Genomic DNA, 22,978 nt, shown 5'->3' with positions numbered 1-22,978 from the left:
TTTTAAATAAAGTGGTGAATTTCTCTCTCAGGCTGGGATTCCTTGGTTTGCTGCATATGGAAGTGTTTAATCAGTGTTTAGAGCAGAAGTATAAAACCATGTACCACTTGGATAGCACTCTTCTCAGTGATATAGTACACACAGAAAGATGAACGTTTAGGGTTGAGGAACAGATTCCTGAGTTGTCTTTGTTATGTAGGAACACAGTGAAGAGGTGATCACCATCATCAACCCTGCTCAGTTCCCTGATAAGACACAGGTCGTGAAGTATCTGGAACCCATGGTGATGGGAACCATCATCGCTCCGGATGACTTCACTGGGAAGATCATGACCCTGTTTCAGATGAGATAAGATCAGTCACCTTTCAGGTTGACTGCAGTTTAGCGTGGTTAACTCACTCTAAGTAACACACAAAGTAACAATCTTGGACTCTCCTAATTCAAGGATGAAGTCCAAAGCGACCAAATCTACTTAATTTGCCTCAGTTTCTGTGAAAGCATATTCTGAGTCTTGCATTTGTAGTGACCCACAATGCAATTCTCTGCCTTGTTAAAGAGCCGCAGGGCTGTCCAGAAGAACATGGTCTACATCAATGACCATTGGTTGATGATGAAGTGTATCTTCGCTCTAAATGAAATCTTGGTGGACTTTTACGACCAGCTCAAATCCATGTCGTCAGGATACGCCAGGTGAGCTCATTGTGAAAGAAGGAATTAGTGCTTATTTGAATAATAATAATTTTATATAGCACATTTCAGAAACTCAAAGTCGCTTTACAGATACATACTACATGAAACAAATGTATAATCCAAGCAGAACAAACCCAGCTAGCACAAACAGCGAAGCATCTGCTGTGTACAAACATCTGACAGACGCCTTCAAGATTTCAGTTTTACATACATTCTAATTCATAAACATCTTAAAGACATTTTCTCAATGTCTATTTGACAACTGATAGGAAAAGTCCTATAGACGTATTGCAGATGTGCAAACACTCACCTTCTCACCTTCCATGTTTTTTGATGTGATTGCTGTGATTGTGAGTGTCATCAAGATAAATTTGCTTAAAAACTATGTCACCCTCAGGTCATCCAAGATGTGGAAGAGTTTGTTTCTTCATCAGAAAAAATTTGAAGAAATTTAGCATTACATCACCTGCTCACAAATGTTTCCTCTGCAGTGAATGGGTGCCATCAGAAAGAGAGTCCAAACAGCTGATAAAAACATCACAATCATCAAGAAATAATTGGCACAACTCTAGTGCATTAACATTTTGTGTAACGGCGTATATGTAAAAAATGTATCCATTATTAAGCTGTTCTTAACTTTGCTTCAATCTCAAATATGAGTCCATAATCTGTAATATTGCTTCCTCAAGTGAAAAGTTGTCTTGTCTGAATCAGGAGAGATATACGCCCAGATCAAGCGCCATTTACATGTAAAAACAGTTGTAAACAAATATGTAGGTGGATTTAAAGTTAATGCATTAATGTTGGATTTGTTTCTTACAAACATGCAGTTTTTTACTTCACAAGACGTTAATTGATAGATTGGAGTAGTGTGGATTTCTTTCTATTTATTGTGGTGTTTTTATCAAATGTTTAGACACTCATCATTCTGATGGCACCCATTCACTGCAGTGCAAGAGATGTCACACTAAATTTCTCCAGATCTTTTATGATGAAGAAACAATCTCATCTACAGTACATCATGGATGAATTAGAAGCAAAATTTTATTTTTAGTGGAACTACTTGAATATTTCTTATCTTTGTTTTCCACTTTAGGATAAAAGCATATCGCGTACCTCTTCTCATAGAGAATAAATGTTCTTTTCCTTTTTGATTAGCTGCTGATTCTTGGTCACATCTGTCTTTCTTAGTACGGTGGTGACATTACATGAAAAATGAAGCTACTAAAGAAGCAGGCCGAGGGAGAGAAGAAATTGCACCAAATCTGACACACTGACGTCCCAAAAGATGCTTTCATCTATGTTCTTAAACAGAAATAGTTCCCTTAGTAACATAATCATTACAGACACCAAAGCCTGGGGTTGATTTGTGAATATGAACATGCCAATGTTAAGTATGATGATTGATTTGGAAATGCTATTAAAGTTCATATAACTAAGTGATGTTGATCTGGGAAAGTAAAGAAGGTTTGATGAATTCATCTTCATCATGTTGAAACAAGACTGCAGTTCTCTCAGGAGCGGATTCAGAGTCTGCAAGCTGGGGGTTTTCAGTGGAAAACGTTTAGCCTGCGTGGATGCAGAAGTATTTGGCAGCGCTGTTTTCTTTTGAACACATTTCATTCCCATCCAGCGCCAGAGGGAGTTGCAGTGGTTGTGGATGTAAGGCTGAAAATAGTGCAGTCCAGGACATTTCTGAGTGTTGGAGCTTATGCAAGGTGAGTCTGACAAGACTAGAACATGTCCATGTTATATTTAACTCCACAATAAAAAAAAAATAGTGCATATAGAATTTTAACAATATTTAAGGCCATTCATTTTCTTAATACTTTGACAATAAATGATGGTTGCAATTGAGCACGCCATCTTTCTAATTAGTGGCCTGCCAAAAAGTAAAAGAAGAAAGAATCTGCAAAAATATTGTACAACGCCAAGATTACCGTCATGCTAGCTAGCTGCCTCAGGGGTCCGTGACATTTGCCAGCATTCGTCAGTGTCAAAATAATAGAGATGGCCAGTCAAATCAAAGAAAGGTGGGCTTTACTGCTATCTGACAGCTGTTTCACCATAAAAATCAAGAGAAATATCCAGGGTTGTAGAAACTACTGTCAAATTTCACCCTTTATAATTGAATTTTTTTTATTCATATTAGAATGTTTTTTGTGTTTGTTTCTAGCTTGTGGTTAGGACTGTCATATGGACTACTAAAATAAAAATATTGTTTGAAAACCATTTAAATGCATTACGCTTAAATAAATCATTCGTAATGGGGCTTGGTGGTGTTACAATACATATCATGGTTTGCTAACTAGTTTATATCGTAATATGTAAATATATCCGTGCAGCGCAGGACTTATTTGCATGTTGGTTCAATAAAGAAACACTGAATATATTTTATATGCACAGGAATTAGTTTATATTTAATTCTTACAATGAAGTCTATGCAGTGTTTTATTTTTTACATTCAATTATTACAGACATGGAGAACATAAAATCGTACCCCATAGGGGGTTAGGATTTTTGGAAGGATAGTTATGATGTTGCTGAAGATTTGTGAATCAATCTACTGGGAGAGCTATGTTTCAATTGTTTGCTAGTGAACGGAAGAGGTGAATGTATGTACAACAGTTATTCCTTAGGAATATATGGTTATATTGTTTTCTTCATAATCAATTTTGAATGTGGAAATGACGTGAACTAAGTGCGACATGTGGTACTCAAAATATGACGTGGACATCTTTCTGTAAGATTCATTCTGTCTGTACAAATTAAGGGACAATAAATGAATATTATTATTATTATTATTATTATTATTATTATTATTATTATTATTATTATTATTATTATTTATTCATCCTTGAGTACAGAAAGACACGAGTGGATGATTTGGTTTTTGGAGTGCAATTCTGTTAAGAGTCAGTTCACATATTCTTTTAACAATTTAATGCAAAGAAATGTGTAAATCCATAAAAATGTATACTCTCCTTCCAAAAACATTCACCAGAGTACAGTACAGGAGGGTTTAGTAACACCAAAAACAAAAAAGTCAGCACAAACTGATGAAATGAAATGAATCAATGAAATGAAAGCGTGTTTTACAATACAAGTTAAATGTCAGACTCGTGCTTTACATTTTTAAGAAAGGAAAAAGCCTGTATATCACAAAGAACAGTAACTAATAGTGTTATCGAAAACAGTAAACATTAGCTGAAAGTGTTAAAGAGTGTTTCTTAGTATAATTTCCCTAAACCATGGTCTTTTCCTGTTAATACTGGCCTTAAAGTATTTTCAAAGTGATTTATAAAGGCTAATACAGAGATCCAGTTGGAGTATGTAAACATGGCACCATGAAAAGCAGAGGCATTTTGTACAACTTTTTATGCTGATGTTGACATCTAAACACTTTCTGACCATTCAAAACTGCTGTGGTCCCTGAGGCCAGTTTTCACTCATTCACACTCATGCCATTCTGATTTTGCTGTTGTTTTTCCAGACGTCCCGTCTGGCGCGTTCAGTCCATGTAGTCCTTCACGCTGAGCATCGGCTCAACCAGCTGATTGTGGACGTGCATCAGCCCTGTAGGAGAGAAGATCCATCAGCAGTTTAGGAAATCCAGTCCAGCCAAAGATATTAAACCCCCAGGAGAGACCAAAGCCCTTAAGACGGGACAGATTGTGTTTCTGGGAAAAGCGCTTGTGATGGACATTCCAGACGGGTTTAGATCTTGAACCTGCCGTCTTTAGACAGATATTGACTTTGAGACGAGCCAACCACTAAAACTGAGATGAGACCAGTAAAAAAAGATGAAAAACAAACAAACAGCTGCTCTATTGGGTTTGCTCAAAGGGGAAAAAGGGATGGCGAAAAGTGTGGGGTTGGTAAGAAGTTTTTAATGATTTTAAAAGACATCTCTTATGTTCACCAAGGACAATAAAACCAATACAATTTAATATTAATATTAATAAAACATTAATATTGTGTATTAATATTTAGTGCTGTCAAATCAATTGATTCCATCCAAAATAACATTGTTTACATAATATATGTGTGTGTACTGTGTATATGTATATATAAATAAATACACACACAAATGTATATATTTGAGAAATAAATTATAATTTAAAGTATAATAAATTTAAAAACAATTATTTTAAATTGTAATAATATTTCACAATATAAATTTGATCAAATAAATGCAGGCTTGATGAGCAGAAGAAACTTATTTCTAAAACACTAAAAATAGTAATGTTTCCAAACTTTTGGTCTGTACTGTATATATTTATATGTTCACTATATATATATATATATATATATATATATATATATATATATGTACACACACACACACACACACGCAAACACATGGTCACAATTGTTGGTGCCCTTGGTAAATATGATCAAAGAAGGCTGTGAAAATAAATCTGCATTGTTAGTCCTTTTGATCTTTTATTTGAAAAAAAATCACAAAAATATAACCTTTCATTGGAGAATAAAAACTGGGATATCAGTGGTGGGGGGATATCATTATGAAATAAATGTTTTCCTCAAATCTAAAGTCTTGAATGGTTATATATGAATCCTGAGGCCACGAGGATATAAAGAATTTCATGAAGTCACAACAGTACACGTCTTTATCAGATTGACAGAATTTTATATTCTAAGAGATAAATGGTAAATCTGAATGAACATGTTAGTTTTTTTTTGCTTGAATTGAACGGAGTTGAAAGTTTACCTTTTAAATAAGTAACTTTTTAGTCAGTTTGCCAGTCCTTTGATCTTCATGCAATCTGCTTCCACAAAAGAGCAACTTTCCATATACGAAAGTCAAAGATTTGCCCCTCAGGCAGCAGAGTCACGTACCTTTGAAATACTTCACAGTTTTGACCCTGAGTTCCAGCGTCGCGTCTTCATCACAAACAAAAATGGTTCGTGGATGCTGCTGGAAGGCAGATACGGTCCACATGTGGTTCACACCCTCCTCGATGGCTTTATACAGGGCAAAGGCCTTATGATCCCCCGTGATCAGAATCATGACCTAAAAACCAAAGACAAAAAGTTCAGCATTGTCTTACAACGATCAAATCCAGGACGCTGGCTTTCAGCATATGTCAAAAACTAGTCAGACTTTAAAGTCAGTCACCAACATTTCTTATGTCTAATAAAGAAATTCTCAGGTCATAAACCAAAAGAAAATATCTATTCTCATTACTGTAATAACCATTTTAGTAAAAAAAAAAAAAAAAAAAAATCTTATAATGCTTTACAATTTGGGACAATACAACTTGGAAATGTTTCAAGAGGTGCACAGTGTCTAATGATATCATGACAGTCAAGTGATGTCTGGCATCCACATCAACAAAATCATGTGACTTGAAGAACATTTTACCCAGCATCCTGTCCGCTAAAGTATTCAGGTATGTATATGTACTTGTTTCTAATTCCAGCACAATCAATCTCACATTGAGAAACAGACACATGCTCAGTTTAGTGCTATAACAATGAGAACATTTGTTATTATATAAAAGATAATTAAATCTATCAATTACAGAGGACAGATGCTCCAAACAAAAGTGTGTCTGACTGGGACAAAAGGAAGACACTGATATCACAAAGGATTCTATTGAAGATAAGGACAAAAGATGCCTTCAGGAACACTCAGATGACGAGTGACATTACTCAAAATAAGGTACTTTAAACATTGCAGCTGATATAACAATCAGTTTGTTTTCCATTCTGTGCCTCATTAATACATCTGTGTCTTTTATGGCTTATATGACAGATGATACTACAGAAGTAATTGAATTACTTTACCTCTCTGGCATCCATCACTGTTCCTACTCCAACGGTGAGCGTCATTGTGGGCACTTTGGAAAGATCGTTCCCAAAGAAACGAGCATTGGCTACTATTGTGTCCTTGGCCAGGGTCTTCACTCTTGTCCTGGACACAAGACTGGAGCCGGGCTCATTAAAGGCGATGTGCCCGTCTGGACCAATGCCTGAAAAAAAACAAGCATTACATAAATGAGAATGATTAATAATAGATTAATGGATGAGAATATGCAATGACTCTGAATATAAAAGTAGTTGGGTATGAAAGTAAGGCAAATCACTAAAAACAGGCACTACAGTTATGAGCCAAAATGAGCTTATTAATTATAAGAACAATATATAAAATTGTAATTTTCTTTTAACTGAATCCATTACTTTTTTCTCTTTTTTTTTTGAGATTTACCCCAATAAATTCATAAAAGTTATTAGCATTCTGCTCCGTACATGCAATATATAAATAATTAATGCATCACATAAAATATAAATAATTCAACATGCATACAATTTTAAAAGTTAAACTAAAGTTTCAGTAAATTAAAGCTTATTTTAAGTATAAAATCACAAATTTAGTCAAATAAAATATGTAAAATAAATGCTAAATGCTAATTCAAAATAGTATTAAATACTACAATACTATATAAATAATATTACAATAACACTGATAAATATGCAATCAATTATTGCTACAGCAAGCTTAAGAATCAGTTCTGTGGCCAACAAACAGACCTTTGATTTTGAAGTAGAACATGCAATCACTTTACAAGTATTGCTGACAAAAGCATTCGTTATTGCCGCAGTTAAACTGCATAGAGAGCAAGTTTTGTGTGTACAGATTAAGATATGCATCACAAAGCACTGTTACTGGTGTCTCTCGATTAATCTGTGTCTGAAAAAAACTATTTATTGGGATCTGATTTATTGTATGCACCTCCCACAAACAGCTCAATTCCACCAGCAGCAGTGATATGCTGCTCAAAGGCTTCACACTCGGCCTGCAGGTCGCTCGCGTTGCCATCCAGTATATGAGTGTTCTGGGGCTCGATGTCAATGTGCTTAAAGAAGTTGTTCCACATGTAGGAGTGATAGCTCTCGGGATGATCCCTGGGCAGACCTGAAGAAGAAGAGAAATGTAGACATTAATTATGATTGTGCCTTTAACTATTGCATTACTTTCTACTCTAACACAGACATAAATACTGCGTTCAATTAAAGAAAATGAACAATGGGAATTATGAAAACAAGTAAACCCAGTAGATTCATTATATTGAGAATCTGATGGACAACATGCTTTGTTTTAGTCGTGTCACAATGCGACTATAATGTTTAATAATTGTTTACTGAACTACACTAGAAAGGGATTGAGGACAGAGGGTCAGTGAGTAAATGCTTTTTAACATTGTTTTATGCGTTATTTTATGCTGACTCGATCTCGTTCTGTTTTAAGAGAGTTTGTGGAGATCTTGCATACCAAGCACTTCTCATAAGAAGTGATATGTGCAGTTCACACTCACCCACATACTCATCCATGTTAAAGGTCTTCACAAATTTGAAGGACAAGTCTCCATTCTTGTGATATTCGATCAGCTTCTTATAACAGCCGAGGGGTGTGCTACCTGCAAATAATCAGATTATATAATGATCTATATACTTATATAATAATCAGAACCTACTTGATGTGTTGAATTTCCAGATATTTCTAAGAGAAACGGGGGTGGGTTTAATGCATTGGGAACTGATTGGGAATTTTAGTTTACCTGTTGGGAGTCCTAAAGTGAAGTAGCGGTCAGCGCTGGGTTTGAATTGGATGATCCGGTTGCGGATGTACTTTGCAGCCCATTCGCTGGACAGATCATAGTCGTCCAGAATCACAAGTCTCATGACTTCTCACTGATAACAGGTCGCTGCAACCCTCAAGACTCTAAAAATAAAGACAGATCAATGCATTATTGACCAACATTGACCAATTCAGAGGATCTAGCAAAGCCCAAGTCCAGTGAGGGGCAAAACAACCAAGATGCACATTTGATTTAATAAATATGATCAAATAACACGGACAGTATATAATCAGTATGACGATATATAATCATAACACTGCACATTTGCTTTTGAACTTATATTAATGCCATAAAATCCTCCAGCTTTATTTACAACCAGCTGCGTTTTTAAGTGTCAAAAGTTGTCGAATAAAGGTTATGGATATATAATGGGTAATAAAATCTTTTACCTGCGGTAATAAAGCGCAGGATTTCAGCCACGTCCGAGTGAATGGCTACAAGTTTTCTTTGAAAACACTGATCATGTGATGGAGTCCTGGTCATGTGCCCTGACGACGCACTTCCGGGTTGGAACAACTGCCCATGAATACTCCTCTAATATGAAATAAGCAATGTGCAGTATGAATGAAATGACATTAAGCATGTAACATTAGTAGGCTATCGTTTAAATTCGAAATATGTTAACTAAGAAATATTAGTATGTCATATCGTACTGACGCAGTTGTTTGATATAAGAGACTTTATTGATTAATCAAAATGCGTTTTATTGGCATGACAAACTGTAAATTTGTAGGTAATAAATAACAGTGCAGATATCTGTATATCTATGTTTTATATGTTTTCCCCAGCGTAATTATAATTTGTCCAATTTTCACTCAAGTCGTTTAATGTCCGTCTTTTTCTTCTATGCCTGACCTTGCATGAGGGCCCCAGGGAAGCAGACGGCGGAGATAGAGGAACAGAAGACGTCGGATTGAGGGATGATAGTGTGCAGACGTCTGATTCATTTGAGCGAATCGGTTCGTTCGGACAGTTCGTGTCAACTGGTTAAAAAAAAATGATCCGTCGATTCGTTTGACGCTACATTGCAGTAGTGTTTACAGAAAATGAATCTGAACTGAATCGGCTACATAGTTCTGTTTAAAATAATTTAGCAAACGAGCAGGAATTGATAAACTATTCGACCTGAATATTGTTCTAGCCTACTGCTGCGTTCAAACAACACATCCAAATTATGGCTTAAATTTCAAACGTAAAAGTGAAGTGTTTGTTAACGTTTGGTTCGTCCTCCCATTGACTTAGCTTTATATTGTTTGTTTATAGTTTTGTTTGTTTTTCTGTGTCTCAAAGTTAATACGTATAACCTACATCCATATAGATAAAATTATATGTATATACATATATATATATATATATATATATTTTTTTTTTTTTTTTTTTTTTTTTTTTGCTCATTGTTGGCGGTCCTTGAATTTAAAAGTAAATAATAATAATAATAGGCTTGAAAGCATGCTGTGTGGAAATTGTATCTCTTTATTTTCCTAGTGCAAATGTTCTGGTTTATTAATATATTGTTCTTAGTTTTCGAATGAAATACTGCTATTTTAATTGTGTTTTCTTTTCGAATAAGTCACACAAATGGTCAGATCCTCTTGAATCGGTTCAACCGAATCAATACAAAGAGCCGTTTCGAAACAACGATTAATTTGCGAATCGGACCTCACTGGGAAGGGATGAGGGAGGGGTGGAGCGGCCGAGGAGAGGCTGTCTGCGTTCAGATGGAAGATTAAACTGGTCCCTATTCTGCCAGCATCCTGCACCCACACGCATCCCAAACATCATCCCACACCTGTCCGTACCGTCTGAATCAGCCGGATACACCTGCTCCCTTCGTCCCGTGCTGGCTCTCCATCACCGGACCGCACCGGCGTCCTTTCAAACCACGAGGTGGGTGCAGCTTTATCTGTTGTTCTTCTGCATGTTCATTCACTGGACATGTGTTTGTGTGCCAACAAGGAGCCTTTTAGAGGATCAAGGGTTGTTATTTTAAGGCTTTAGATGCATGTCTCCTGTGCGCTCACTGCTGTTCGGACGGACGGAGAGCCAGATTCAAATCGGATTAAGATTAAACTGGAGAACCCACAAAAGATTGACCATTCTTTCTTTGTTTACTAGATTAACACACATGACTTCTTCAATCTTGAATGAGATGACACTTACGGATTTGGAAAAATCTGTTTCAACACTCTGGATCGAGGAAACACAGACAGTTTGATCGGAGTAACGTATGTAGGTCATTTTGGATTTAGGGTCGGACGAGAATAGGATTTTGTCATTTGTTCAATATATTTATTTTCAGTCTGATTGACATAGTAGTCTCGTCAGAATTTGTTTTAACGCTGGTTGCACAAGATTCTTTGTAAAATGCGTATTTCCTTGTTGGAATTGGAGACTTTAGTTGAAAACTGCAGTGGCTGTTATACAAAGAGCATTGTCACATTTGTATTTTTAACGATCAGACTTGATCTTAAAACAGCACTTCTGATAAACGTTAAAACGCAAGCAGGTCTGTCACGCTTATTGTAACCCTATTTTAAAACCAATCACTGAATCGTTTCAAATGAATAAACAGTTCAACGGAATCGATTCGCTTTAATGACTCGGACATGTCTAGCGTGTGTTTATCATTGTGCAGAGAACGCTGGTTATTTTGGAGACGCGCTCTTGCACGCGCTGCGGCTTTTGCGTTGCGTTTCGACTATATATGGTTCAGACCTATGCTGTGGAAACATCCTAAGATTTACTCTGGAGTTGTAAATCTCGTAGACCATGTGCTTATGTCTTGCAGTGGGAGAACTGCTTCGTGTCTGAATGAGTGAGGTGTGGCATATGAATCCTCTTTCTCTCCCTCGTCTTCTCGGTTTTTCGGGTGCTCGGGCACATCGTGTACACTGCACTAGACTTTAAGCTCTATTCCTGCTTTACGCTTAAATATGTTGAGCTTTATTTTGCATGCATTTTCATGAGTGGATTGTAATGTGCACACAGGGATGTGCGCGCGCACGCCACAGCCGAATGCACTAGATTATCAACAATAAATCACGAGGAAGTGTGGAGAATAAGGAACATGATTATTTAGTAAAGTGTGTATGATGTTCTGTGCATGCTGAGATCTAGAGACAAAACAGGCTACAAAACTTAATACCAATAAATTATTTAGATTAATCTTTTAAACTTTATATTTATTTTATTACGGTTTTATTTTACTGGGATTGAACAGCAAGCTTTCTTATAAAAAGTGTAACAAAGTGTAGGGACACAACTGTAAATCTTTATTAAACATACATTTTATTAATAATGTGAATTTAAATTATATTTAAAATCAGTATTTTACTCTATATGAAGTATGTTGTGGTCACATGGTTTGAGGGGTGGTGAATTGTATTGCCATTATTTAAATCTATGTATTGTATCTATTTAATATGAAAATAAAGAGTCAATCAAATGATATTATACATTTATCTTAAGAGCAATCTGGTGATGTTTTATGGCTAGTAATACAACAGAATAATACAGCTTTTATGTTTATTTTTGTTTTGTTTTTGTTTTACTGTACATTTTTTACCTTTTCCCTTTCAAATATTTTCCTAATTCTTTGGCCTCTTTAAAATGAACAAAAATTAAATATTATTATTATTATTATTATTAACCAGCTGTACTGATATACAGTACAAATTACAGTATAACAACCTTTGATTTGATTTTTTTTCAAGGTATTGTAAAATCAAAGATAAAAAGACAGGTGAAATACCTTTTGAAGCAATAATTCAAAGAAATCAAATATTTAAAAAAAAAAAAAATTTCAATACCACTGTTTGTCCTCGAGAGCTCATAGCAGGTTCCTTTTGAAAGTTTTATGTTATGTTATGCAAACTGATTTGGGATTTTTGCTTCCTGAACCTGACTTTGGTATTTTATTATAAGATATTGTCTCAGATATCACATCAAGAATTAGCACTGTGGGAAATGTGTGTGTTCACGTGTCTTTGAATTAGGGAAATCCCCTGCTCTGTGTATGTGTGTGTGTGTGTACGTGTGTATTCTCAGCATTTTGTGCGGCTTCGGGCTCAGCTGATGACTCAATGATGAATGGAGAACATATGATGTAGTTCCAGTGCAGAGAAACGGCCTGCTGTACTTACACATCAGGAAATACAGGCAGCTCATGTAACCCAAATTCAACCTGACTTCATAACACACACACATGCAAACATGCATAGGTTTCTTATACCTATGATTAGCCTCTTTCATGGCCTCTGGTCTTCTCTTGTCTACATATTTTGTGTCTAAATTAACCACTTGTTTAACCGAACAGCTAATCTGAATCACTTTTTGTAGATGTACTTACAGTGTGAGTTTAAAAATCATGTTTTTTTTAAACTCAAATCAGCCTTTTTTTAGAGAATATTTTTGAAATAATCAAGGATTTCAGTCCCAACTTGTCATGGACCTACGGAAATTTCTACATTCTCTAATTTCCAGATGCAAGTCATTAATAAGTGCAAATGCTGAATATTAATCTCCAAATGGTGGCTAGATTTACCAGCATGCTGGGAACTGAAAGCCCTCGGCCGCTGTCGCCAATGGAATTGAATTGAGAGGTTACACAAAAGGTTCTTTCTTTTAATATGCTAATGGACAGCTCTGACAGGCAGAATCAGGAAGAGAAGAGCGATTTAATTAGTGCTGAAGAGGACATGTGGAATCATTTTCAACAGACAACAAACTGCTGACTGGCACAGACAAAGCAAAGGAAACAGCATTATTCTAGGACCATTTATTTGGCTGTTAGTTAATAGGTATAGGATGAAACAAATCTGACCTAGTTTACAGACTGAAGCTGTGAATCACAACACGTCTGATGCATTTCTTAAGTCCTCAATTGGTGCAGTACCAAGCAGGGTTGAACCCCTCGTTTTAAGAGCATATGCCACATAGTTGCGTTTTTCAAGAATGTGATGCAGCCGATAACAAGATGCATTACATTTAATCTGCATTTGTGCAATGTGAAATGTTAGAAATCTCTGGAATCTCTAAAATTCAGTGGCATTTAGACCTGGAGGGCATATGGTTAATAGCTTCTTTCTTTGAGTCTCTCACTGTTTAGAACTGCTCATGCAAACCTACTATTGAAAAGCAGTGAAGTATTGTGTCCATCACAAATTATTTTTCTAAATATGTCTAAATAATGAGGAAATATTAGTTGTTGTTTTTTTTTTTAAGAATCTCTGAACTGCTGTTTTATATATTATGAAAGAATTCACCTGTGATTAAATATTGAAATGCCATCCAGGTTCTTTTGTGTGATAAAGAGAGGTTTGACATTCTTCACAATTTCTCGTCCTATTTTTTTCCCCAGCAAACAAGAAAGAGGCTAAGTAAATTAAAAAATAATTTACATTTTCATTGAATACTGTAATACTAAACCCAGACAAAATAGCAATAATATTTGCAGACACAAGTTTAGCTCTTGCTAAGTCCCTCCCATTGCTAGCTGCTGTGGCCCATCTTGGCCACAGTGTTGTCTTGTCTTTTACGTTCCTTGCTCTCAGTTCAAACTGGATTTGAACATTCAGTGGCAGAGCCCACAGAATCATCTTCCTGATTCCGTGCAATCCCTCAATCCTGCTGAAAGAGAGCGAGATGGTTGGGGGAGGGGAGAGACGGGACTGTGTCAGCTGAGGGAAAGAAGGGTGAAAATGAGGACAAATGCAATGAAAGAGTGCCTACATGGACAGTGTTCGGCATTCTGATGCAGTTTTATGCAGTTGCGACATGCGTTGGTTTTTGTTGTGGTTGCTCAGGGGTTGCCAGGTAGTTTCTAATGCAGTACTCTTTCATGAATTCTGTGTGTTTTTCCCATAATCAGTCAAAATACAATTAAAGTTAAAAAAATCCAATAGAGAGCTGGAGGGATAATGCATTTTATAGACCACTCGAAAAAAGCTTTGTATTTATGCATTTCCCAGAAGCCAATGGAAAAATGCAATGGGGTTTTTGTCAAGGGATCCAGGATGATGCCAACACAGGGGTTGGCACACAAAAATACAGGACATCAACACTGCAGCGCTCTGTTGCATAGTCAAATAGCCACACAACTTTAAGTATCATTCATATCCCCAAAACAATCTGTGCAGGACAAAACGCATGCCAAATTGTAATGCGGTTTGGTTTTGTGTGTGAAAAGGCAGCACCTCATTTTGTTCATGTTCGTTTCTGGGTCTTGACGTTTGTAGACCTTTTCCTTCGACTTCTTTAGCAGTTTAATGAGAGCTGTAAATGTCAGAGTCACAAGCAAACATCCATTTCTGTCCCAGTCAGATAGGATAGGAGACAAACTCTCCGTTTCGCAGACACGATCTCTATTGATTCCCCGGGGACTGATTGTGTCTGTGCAGTCCAACGATCACGAAGACACTGATACGGTTTCCACATTTCCACCAGTTTATTTTCGGAGGGCAAAGAGATGCTGTTTCTGTAGGGGGTTGGAAATGACAGTGTCACGCTGTTCAATAGGCGTAAAATAGCGTATTTTTGGAATGCCAGACTGTTGCAACACGGAGCAGCACAGGTCAGACTCATGCCTGGCCTGTTTATTTGGCCGTTCCTCATTGACTGCTTCTTGACAAATTTGTTGCTGAGCAGTAATTCTGCTGTATTGCGGCAAGGTGCTGCGCCGCCCCGCTTAACTGTTTTTTGTAGTCCTTCTGTTTATGTTCTCTAGTTTTCACACCTTTTTCATTATTTTATCTCTTGCTTCTTATGTCTGTTTGTTTCCTCTTTCTTTGCCTATGCTTACGTCCATCCAGAAGAAAACCGCAGAAAGTCTCATTTATGTTTCATAGAAGCATCCGGTCAATATGAAATCAAGATTGGTTCTGGTCTTCATGTTAATGATTTATTATTCCAAAAAAGAAAATGTCTTCATATTATTAAATGTAGTCATTTGTCTTTATCGCACCTTCCTCTCGTATTGGCTGTGAAGCACATGAACCGCAGCAGTCTTGCTCAAGTGCAGTAGCTGCATTATTGGAATTCATTATTCATGAGTCTTGCAGTCGGCAGGAGCTAGATATTCGTCAGTACGGCGTGCTAAAGAGAGCAAGCATTGAACGGCTGGACCTCAGTTCCACAAGGGCTGCACTGGGAAAAGGGACACTGGGAAATTGAAATCACATCCAGGGGGTCAAGATGTATGTTTGCTGACATCACAAGCCCTGCAGATGCTTTGAGGCCTAAAGAGCCTCAGATGTATGTGACACAAACGCAGTGAGACACAGCCTGAGGATGGCTCTCATCGCATGATTTCATGTGCACTGGAGTGAAAGTCTCAGAACTACACACTCTGAAATGTTAATAAAGCGCAGTCGATGGGCAAGCATTGCACTCGAGGCTGAACACAGGAAATAGATTCATCTATCAGGATTAGTGTAGAAATTCAGATTTATTTGCTGATTCTGATGCAGGCCAGGTGTACAGTTACACACAGAGACAAAAAGTCTGTCTTTTGAATTTCAGATGATATAGAAGATATGGCTCTGTCAATTAAGACTTTAATATCTTAATGTTTTTCAGCCTTTTGTCACAATATTTATGTATTTGCACTGAAATTATACTGGAAAAAAGGTGTGTGTGTGTGTGTGTGTGTGTGTGTGTGTGTTTCATATCAAAAGCTATAATTAAATCCAAACAGTCACCATGATTATGTTTCCTACACTGATTTTCACTAAAATGACAACATGAAGAATACCACTGAACCATTTTTATTGAAATGTACCAATATTACTGTAATAATCATCATTGCATATATTGTAACTAAAACATTTTAACATATGAAAAATGCCACATGGAAACATCCATTGACATTTTTGAGCGATGCTGCAAATTGATTGTTCATTCAGGGTTGATTCATTGAATTGAAAAGTTTGAACTGATTCTTAGAAATGTCTTACACCACTTTTTAATCAAAGATGCTTGTAACAAAAATTGTGAAAAGTGTTTGCTCTGAAATGGCTTCAAAAAGTAAAATAGGGTAAAAAAAACAAACAATTAGCCAAACTAATCTGAAAACAATTCTTAGGAAACACATTTGGCCATTTAAAAAGTGCATTAAAATCATTGGCGTAATGCATTTTCATTGTGAGTGTGAATGGGTTTATGAACATGTACAGTGATCAAATACAATCAGTAATCTACATGATGTCGTACCATACATATTTCAGAGTCTTTTTATATTATGCTTTTATTTCTAGCAGATCAGTCCTCATTGGTCCTGATGGTTGTGAGGGCCCGTCTCCGCCACCTCTCAACCAGTCCGCACAAGAGAGATGTGACAGCCAATCACATGCTGAGATTTCTGCATTCTGGAGCTGTTAGGACACAAGCTAAACCCAGGTGAGCTACGGTTCATTAAGCTATTCTGCTGAAAAGATGTATAATAGATGCAGGTGTAACAAATGGATGCATCCACTTGTGACAGAAAGCATAATTTGAATTAGAAACACTCAGGGATTTATCTTTCTGAAGATGCTGAGCGCTCATTCCCTCAGGGATTCGTGCTGTTTGTGATTTTGATTTTGAATTTGAATGAATGAAACCCGTACATGTTCGATTTTTCCCTGCAGTGTGAAAACAGGTGGTTAATGTTAAAGGAATAGGCTAGTTCATCCAAAAATGGAAAATTTTGGTATCATTTGCTCATGACGTTTATATTCTCTTTTCCATTCACTGAAAGCAAGCAAGCGGTCACTTTTCATCCTAAAAGGACATAAAATGCACCATAAAAGTAGTTAGTGTTAGTTAGTAGTGTTAAAACTGGGGTAAAATAAATACATAATTAAATACATTTTCAGTAATTGAAATAAAGTTGAAATGAAATTAATCTGACTAAAATAAATGAGTTGGTTAAATTCCTAAAATAAAATAAATAAATGATCTAAATAGAAATATTATATAAAGGACATGCACAAAACAAAATTAAAATTAAGATAAAAGCTAAAAATATAAATAATCAAATTTGATATGAATAAATAATGTAATAGTATATAAATAACACTAAAATAACATTGGATGTGATAGGAGAAATCATTTTACTATTGAAAAAAAGCAAAGTTGGTTCAACTTGAATTTAAGTCAGCTTCTCAGTGCAGTGGGTCACAGTCACATTGCATGACTGCTGACGACCAGTGCATTCAACCAGCGATGTGAAGCACTCAAGCAAGCATAATAAATACTAACCGAGAGTGTCTTCTAGCAGATTAACATCTCTAGAGTCATTCCTTCATTGGTAAAGAGTCTCGAACATTTGATCTAGTGACTGAGCATACAGGTTATGGTTACATATTAAAAATGATTCTTTCAGTAATGGATCCTGAACAGAATGGAGAGAAAGTATGAGCAACACATCAAGCAGTCTTCTTCAACAGCGTGCATGGTGTTTATTATAAGCGTCTGCTTTAGTTCAGGAGGAGATGGGGGTTGTGACAGACATGGGAGGGAGGGAGGGAGGGTGCAGAGTTACTGTAGGCTGCATTAATAGATGCTTTGAGGTGGTTTTAGAGCTGAGAACAGCTTCCCGGTGCGATCTGGACCACATGGTCAGAAGCGGTGGAGAATCTGTGGCTGTATGCCTAGTAGCTAGCTGTTAGAATGACTTATAGCTCTGATTATAGATGGGTAACAGTAAGATGTTGCTTATTGTGAGCATCACAATGTGCCAAGTGCTTTGATTGACAGCACTACAGTCATTCTAAAACTTTGATTTAGCATCGTTCATGCATATCTCTTCTGTCCAGCGAAAGAAGCTACATTAGAGAGGAATAACAAGGCTAAAGGTTTATGGACACCAAGAACAAAAACCATAACAATAACTATCTCTGGTAATTTTTATAATGTAGGTTCATTTTTTATTAATGTTATGAATTTTAATACTTGTGTATAAAGAATATTTAATTGCTTCTAAAATAGCTATTTTGCCTCTCTGAAAAAGTGAATAATTTTTTGCGAAGAAGTTGATTGAGAGTTTTAAAAAACATTGTTTTTGACATTTTTGCCTCCATAAAGGGCACCTGAAAATAAGTTTTTTTTTTTTGTTGTTGTTGTTTTTTTATGCAGTTTACATTTAATTTGTTGGTATTGTTTGGTTGAAATGATTTGGAATTAGGCTCATGAGGATGCTGTTTATTCTTCCTCAAATAATCTTTAACAAATCATTAAGGAGCCAGAACCCTAAAATCTCTAAATGTATTACTGTAAACTGTAGGTTTTTGATGGATGATTTTCTGTCATCAATGCTAGCAATAGATCTTAAATTATATTGTACCTGGAATATTACTTTAATGGATCAAAAGATGAATGTAGGCTTCTTTCAGCAGCTTTCTATTGTGCCCAACGGTCATCGCTTTTGTCTGAAAAGAGACATCTTTGGCCCTGGTGATATATTAAAGCAAAGAGATCATACAGAAACCTGGAAACAGATGCTGCTGAAACTGCAGTCATGGGGCCAGACTGTTTAAAAGTCAAGTTAGGTTTATTGTCATTCTCTTCATTATAGGCCAAGTGTAAGAGAATTAAATATTGACCTTCCTGAACCATGGTCCAGCGTGTAACAAAATAGCAAGACAACTGGCCCTATATGTCAGTAAACAACCCGTACATGAATGTAAAACCATTAACGTATTTTTCGGAGTATAAGTCGCACCTGAGTATAAGTCGCATCAGTCCAAAAATACGTCATGATGAGGAAAAAAACATACATAAGTCGCACTGGACTATAAGTCGCATTTATTTAGACCCAAGAAACAAGAGAAAACATTACTGTCTCCAGCCGCGAGAGAGCGCCCTCTCGCGGCTGCAGACGGTAATGTTTTCTATTGGTTCATTTCTCTTGGTTAATTTCTCTCGGTTCATGTCAAATTAATTTTGATAAATAAGTCGCACCTGACTATAAGTCGCAGGACCAGCCAAACTATGAAAAAAAGTGCGACTTATAGTCCGGAAAATACGGTATATACAGTACACATTAGTAGTATGCAGTAGTGGGAAGTTATTAGAGCATGAGTCCTAAAGACTGCATTAAAGGGTTAGTTCATCCAAAAATCTAAATTATGTCACCCTCATGATAATAATGACTCACCCTCATGTCGTGAACTCGCTCACAACAGACACGGAAGAGATGACAATGCTGAATAAAGTCGTAATTTTTGTTATTTTTGGACCAAATGTATTTTGGATGCTTCAACAAATTCTAACTGACCCTCTGATGTCACATGGACTAATTTGAAGATGTTTTATTACCTTTTTACTGGTCTTACTGGTTTGAAACGACACAAGGGTGAGTCATTAATGACATAATTTTTATTTTTGGATGAACTAACCCTTTAAGGAATTATTAGTTGAGTTTGAGTGAGACAGAATGATTGCAGCCAATGATTTGGACTTAATTGTGCAGTATTAGTGGAGTGAGATTGTCAGAAAACGACAGAAATCACTTAGCTGAGTGTGAGTGTCTAAATCTGAGCACTTATACTGTACCGCTGGAGGCTGCAGTGTCATTACAGATGCTCTCAAAGGAACTGAATGAAATACTGAGGCTGGAAGTAATCTCACAGAGCCTGACTTCTATCAGCATAAGGTCTGGTCCACACTGCATCTTATTTTGGCCAAGAACTGTCTAGTTTCAGCTTGAGATGAACAACTCAAAGACTGTTTGCTGATGCATATATTAACACAAAAGTGGCAAGAACGTGTTGAAACTACCAGTTTCAAACGGTTTCTGAATCTGCATTGTCTGCCGGATACTGCTTTTTGTGGCATGTAAACTAGATCTTAACAAGCTATGTGTGTGAAATAATGTGGGATTATTAACTTTGGAAAGACGTTTTAAACACATGGACACAAGTTCTGTGTTTCTGTACAGCCATGTATAAATCTGAATATGTTTTCCAGGCCTGGAACTATTTTCAATAGTGAACCTGCATTTTCCAGTTATGCTCAACATTAAACTATTTTTAACAACACTTAACTAAACTGAGCCAAATAATGACACTGTTGTCTTATGTAGAGCTGCTTTATATCTCAAATGGAAGTTGTTTCATAACTGATGAGTTTTTCTAAATTATTTTCCTGTTTATTACTGTGGAAAAAAGGTGAATAAATTCAGTTTACTATTGCCTTATTTTACTAATCAAACCTGAAGGGAAACTAAGTTAAAGTAAGTAATTATATAAATTAAATAAGGCAGACTCTTTCTGAATAAACGAATCAAGTATCGAGTTAAAGATGTCAGTTTTAGCTAATTTAGAATGTTACTTAATATTAATAAGATTACAGTACATTGTTAACATATAGTTTGTACTGCAAACATCCTTAGTACTATTGGTATCCAAATGGATTTAATTTTTCATTTTAAGCAATGGAGACTTGTGCAATTGATTTTCAACATTTCTTCATGTAAACTGAACTTGTTTTTACTACATCTAGTACAGAAGACAGTCAACACACTGGAACTAAGTGGCTAAAACAAAACTTAATTATATCATTTAATAAATTCAATTCCATGAGCCTAGCCAACTTGGTAAGCTTTTTGCTTTGAGAGCTTTCTTCAGTGTGTATGTGCTTTAAGAAAAACCTGTTGCAGAAGGACTTTAAAAAAAAATCAATACACAAGTGTAGAGGTTACTATTGACTTCGAAATCGAGAGCTGTGTTAGATTGCTGTTTGATTTGAGTCTTGCAGAAGATGCAGAAATGCAGGTGGAAATAGAAGAGGCCCATTGATTTTATGGATGAACACAAGTTGAAACTGTCACTGCAGACGTTTTCATGACTGCACTCAGGCTCTTACCTCAGTCAACACACACACACACACACACACGGGTGTCCCATATACAGTGCATAAATTCTCAAAACCATACCCTACTGTTTTATTATCTGCAGTCACTTTACATTCATCCAGTTAACTTTTACTTTTTACTGTGCAGCTATGAAATATCAATAGCATCTCCTACTTAATGCATAAGCACAGTGCAGCTGCCCGATTCAGATCTGCAGATTCGGATCAGTATAAGTGACTAAATGACACCCTTACTAGGTGGGTGTACTAATCCAGTAATACCTCACGCACGCACATGTTCAGCGCTCTGATTGCACACTGGTTTAATCATGTTTGTCACAGTACCATGAGAGCCACTAATCTAGCTGCGCTCCAGGAGCCTTGGGGGTCAAGAGATCATCTAAACTGGGTTTACATGCATTTTCAATTCACAGACGGCATGCAGCAGCATTTGAATATTCAGCATGAATATTGATTTGAATATTTAGTATGAAGTAATGTAGGTCAGAATTTAATTTTATCCAACAGATCTTGGATGTTAGGCTGTGATATTATGAGTGGAGCTTCACTGTTTTTGTTGCTCATATACGTCCTTTTATCCTAACCATTAAACTTATGTGTGGAACTCATACCGCAGCATTTCTGCTCAAGATGTATTCCTGAAGTCATGTGTGAGGAAAGGTGTGCTGCTACTTTACTAAGTGATCATAGTTTTAACCTAGGGCACAACAAATCAACCAGAGCAACCTAGCAACTGCATAACAACCCACTAAAAATGCCCCAGAATATTAGAAACTAAAAAGTTTTTTTTTTGTTTAGAGTAATGTGAATTATGCATACCAAAAACCAGGGAAATTTTCAAAGAGAGTGAATTGGAAATTATGATTTCATCTATTTAATTCCAGTATTCAGGCAGTGCCATGTGTCAGTCACAGCCATCTGAATTCAAAGGCCAGAAACGCTGGTTTATGATCACTGTTCTGTAACGCAGACCAAACATAAAACTGATCTGAACGGGTCTGATCTGCTCTTTTGTCAGTCATATGAATGAGCTCCTCCTTTCCCTGCTTCAGCAGCTTTGAAGTAAGACACGCTTACACATACTTGTCTCTACCTATTTCGTTTCTGTCTGTTTGTGAAGATGTAACAATGTGAATATAAACCCTTCTAGCTTTTTTTTATGAACTGCTATAGTTTTTACTTAATAGTTCAATTTAATATTTAACAATTAAGTTGTAGTTCTAGTAATTTTGTTATTTGCTACTGTTGTTTTTATTATGTAATATATATATTAGTATTTAATATATTAGTACTTAAAATTATTTAAGTTTTTTTTAAGTTTTACAATTACATTTGATTTGATTGCAGTCTTATTCCAATTAATTTTATTAATGGACAAATTAAAATTATTTTTAAATGTTTTACTTTACATCAACACAATCCATAAAGAAACACACCTATTTTCGCTAATTGTTTTCTTCTACGGTCATTTTTCTCTGGTAATGATAAAACTGTATGTTTGAAGTAAATCTTGCGGTAAATTCCGATTTATTAGAGCATTTGTTACTACACAGACCCGTTGTTAACTGACTAGCTGCGCAAATAAACACTGATAATGAACGTGGATTTGCACAGCTAGTCAGTTAACAACGGCTCTGTGTAGTAACAGCTGCTCTATGTGAAATCACACACCTGATGGAATTTACCACTGATTAGAGAACCGGCTTTACTGACGAGATGCACATTTGATCGGCCGATCTTGATCGGTGCACCCCTACTGGTCTTGTGAAGTA

General features: G+C 36.3%; 2 protein-coding genes and 1 pseudogene across 3 annotated transcripts in view; 2 read left to right on the top strand and 1 right to left on the bottom strand.

The window, feature by feature from the left end:
- The window catches only part of LOC113074966 (translation factor Guf1, mitochondrial-like), a 21,473-nt pseudogene extending 20,779 nt beyond the window's left edge, over positions 1-694 (top strand).
- Positions 695-3,613: 2,919 nt separating this feature from the next.
- On the bottom strand, positions 3,614-8,882 carry LOC113074961 (glucosamine-6-phosphate isomerase 2-like). Its single transcript, XM_026247671.1, has 7 exons — positions 8,744-8,882; positions 8,274-8,437; positions 8,031-8,132; positions 7,448-7,630; positions 6,502-6,686; positions 5,551-5,725; positions 3,614-4,266 (listed from the first exon to the last, which is right to left on the bottom strand). Exons 2-7 carry the CDS (start codon positions 8,395-8,397, stop codon positions 4,202-4,204), a joined length of 834 nt encoding a protein of 277 aa, XP_026103456.1. The 5' UTR covers positions 8,398-8,437; positions 8,744-8,882; the 3' UTR covers positions 3,614-4,201.
- Positions 8,883-10,007: 1,125 nt separating this feature from the next.
- Positions 10,008-22,978, top strand: part of frmpd1b (FERM and PDZ domain containing 1b) — a 35,618-nt gene continuing 22,647 nt past the window's right edge. Inside the window, exons 1-2 of one of the 2 annotated variants that reach the window (XM_026247668.1) lie at positions 10,008-10,241; positions 16,610-16,748. The gene's annotated coding sequence lies outside the window, so the exon portion shown is untranslated. Of the gene's footprint in view, positions 10,242-16,606; positions 16,749-22,978 lie in introns of both variants that reach the window. The other variant, XM_026247669.1, reaches the window with a different exon arrangement.

The sequence above is a fragment of the Carassius auratus genome, unplaced genomic scaffold (genome assembly GCF_003368295.1).
Source record: "Carassius auratus strain Wakin unplaced genomic scaffold, ASM336829v1 scaf_tig00015876, whole genome shotgun sequence".
NCBI lineage: Eukaryota > Metazoa > Chordata > Actinopteri > Cypriniformes > Cyprinidae > Carassius > Carassius auratus.
Note: the sequence above shows the minus strand (reverse complement) of the source record. Positions and strands in the feature narration are given on the sequence as shown.

What these genes read in the sequence shown, in the direction of transcription:
- LOC113074961 (XM_026247671.1), bottom strand. Translation starts at nt 8,397, where the DNA reads ATGAGACTTGTGATTCTGGACGACTATGATCTGTCCAGCGAATGGGCT. An exon ending in TAACATGGATGAGTATGTGG is followed by an intron (nt 7,631 to 8,030) that starts GTGAGTGTGAAC and finishes CTTCTTCTTCAG; the next exon opens with GTCTGCCCAGGGATCATCCC. An exon ending in AACTGTGAAGTATTTCAAAG is followed by an intron (nt 4,267 to 5,550) that starts GTACGTGACTCT and finishes TCTCTCCTACAG; the next exon opens with GGCTGATGCACGTCCACAAT.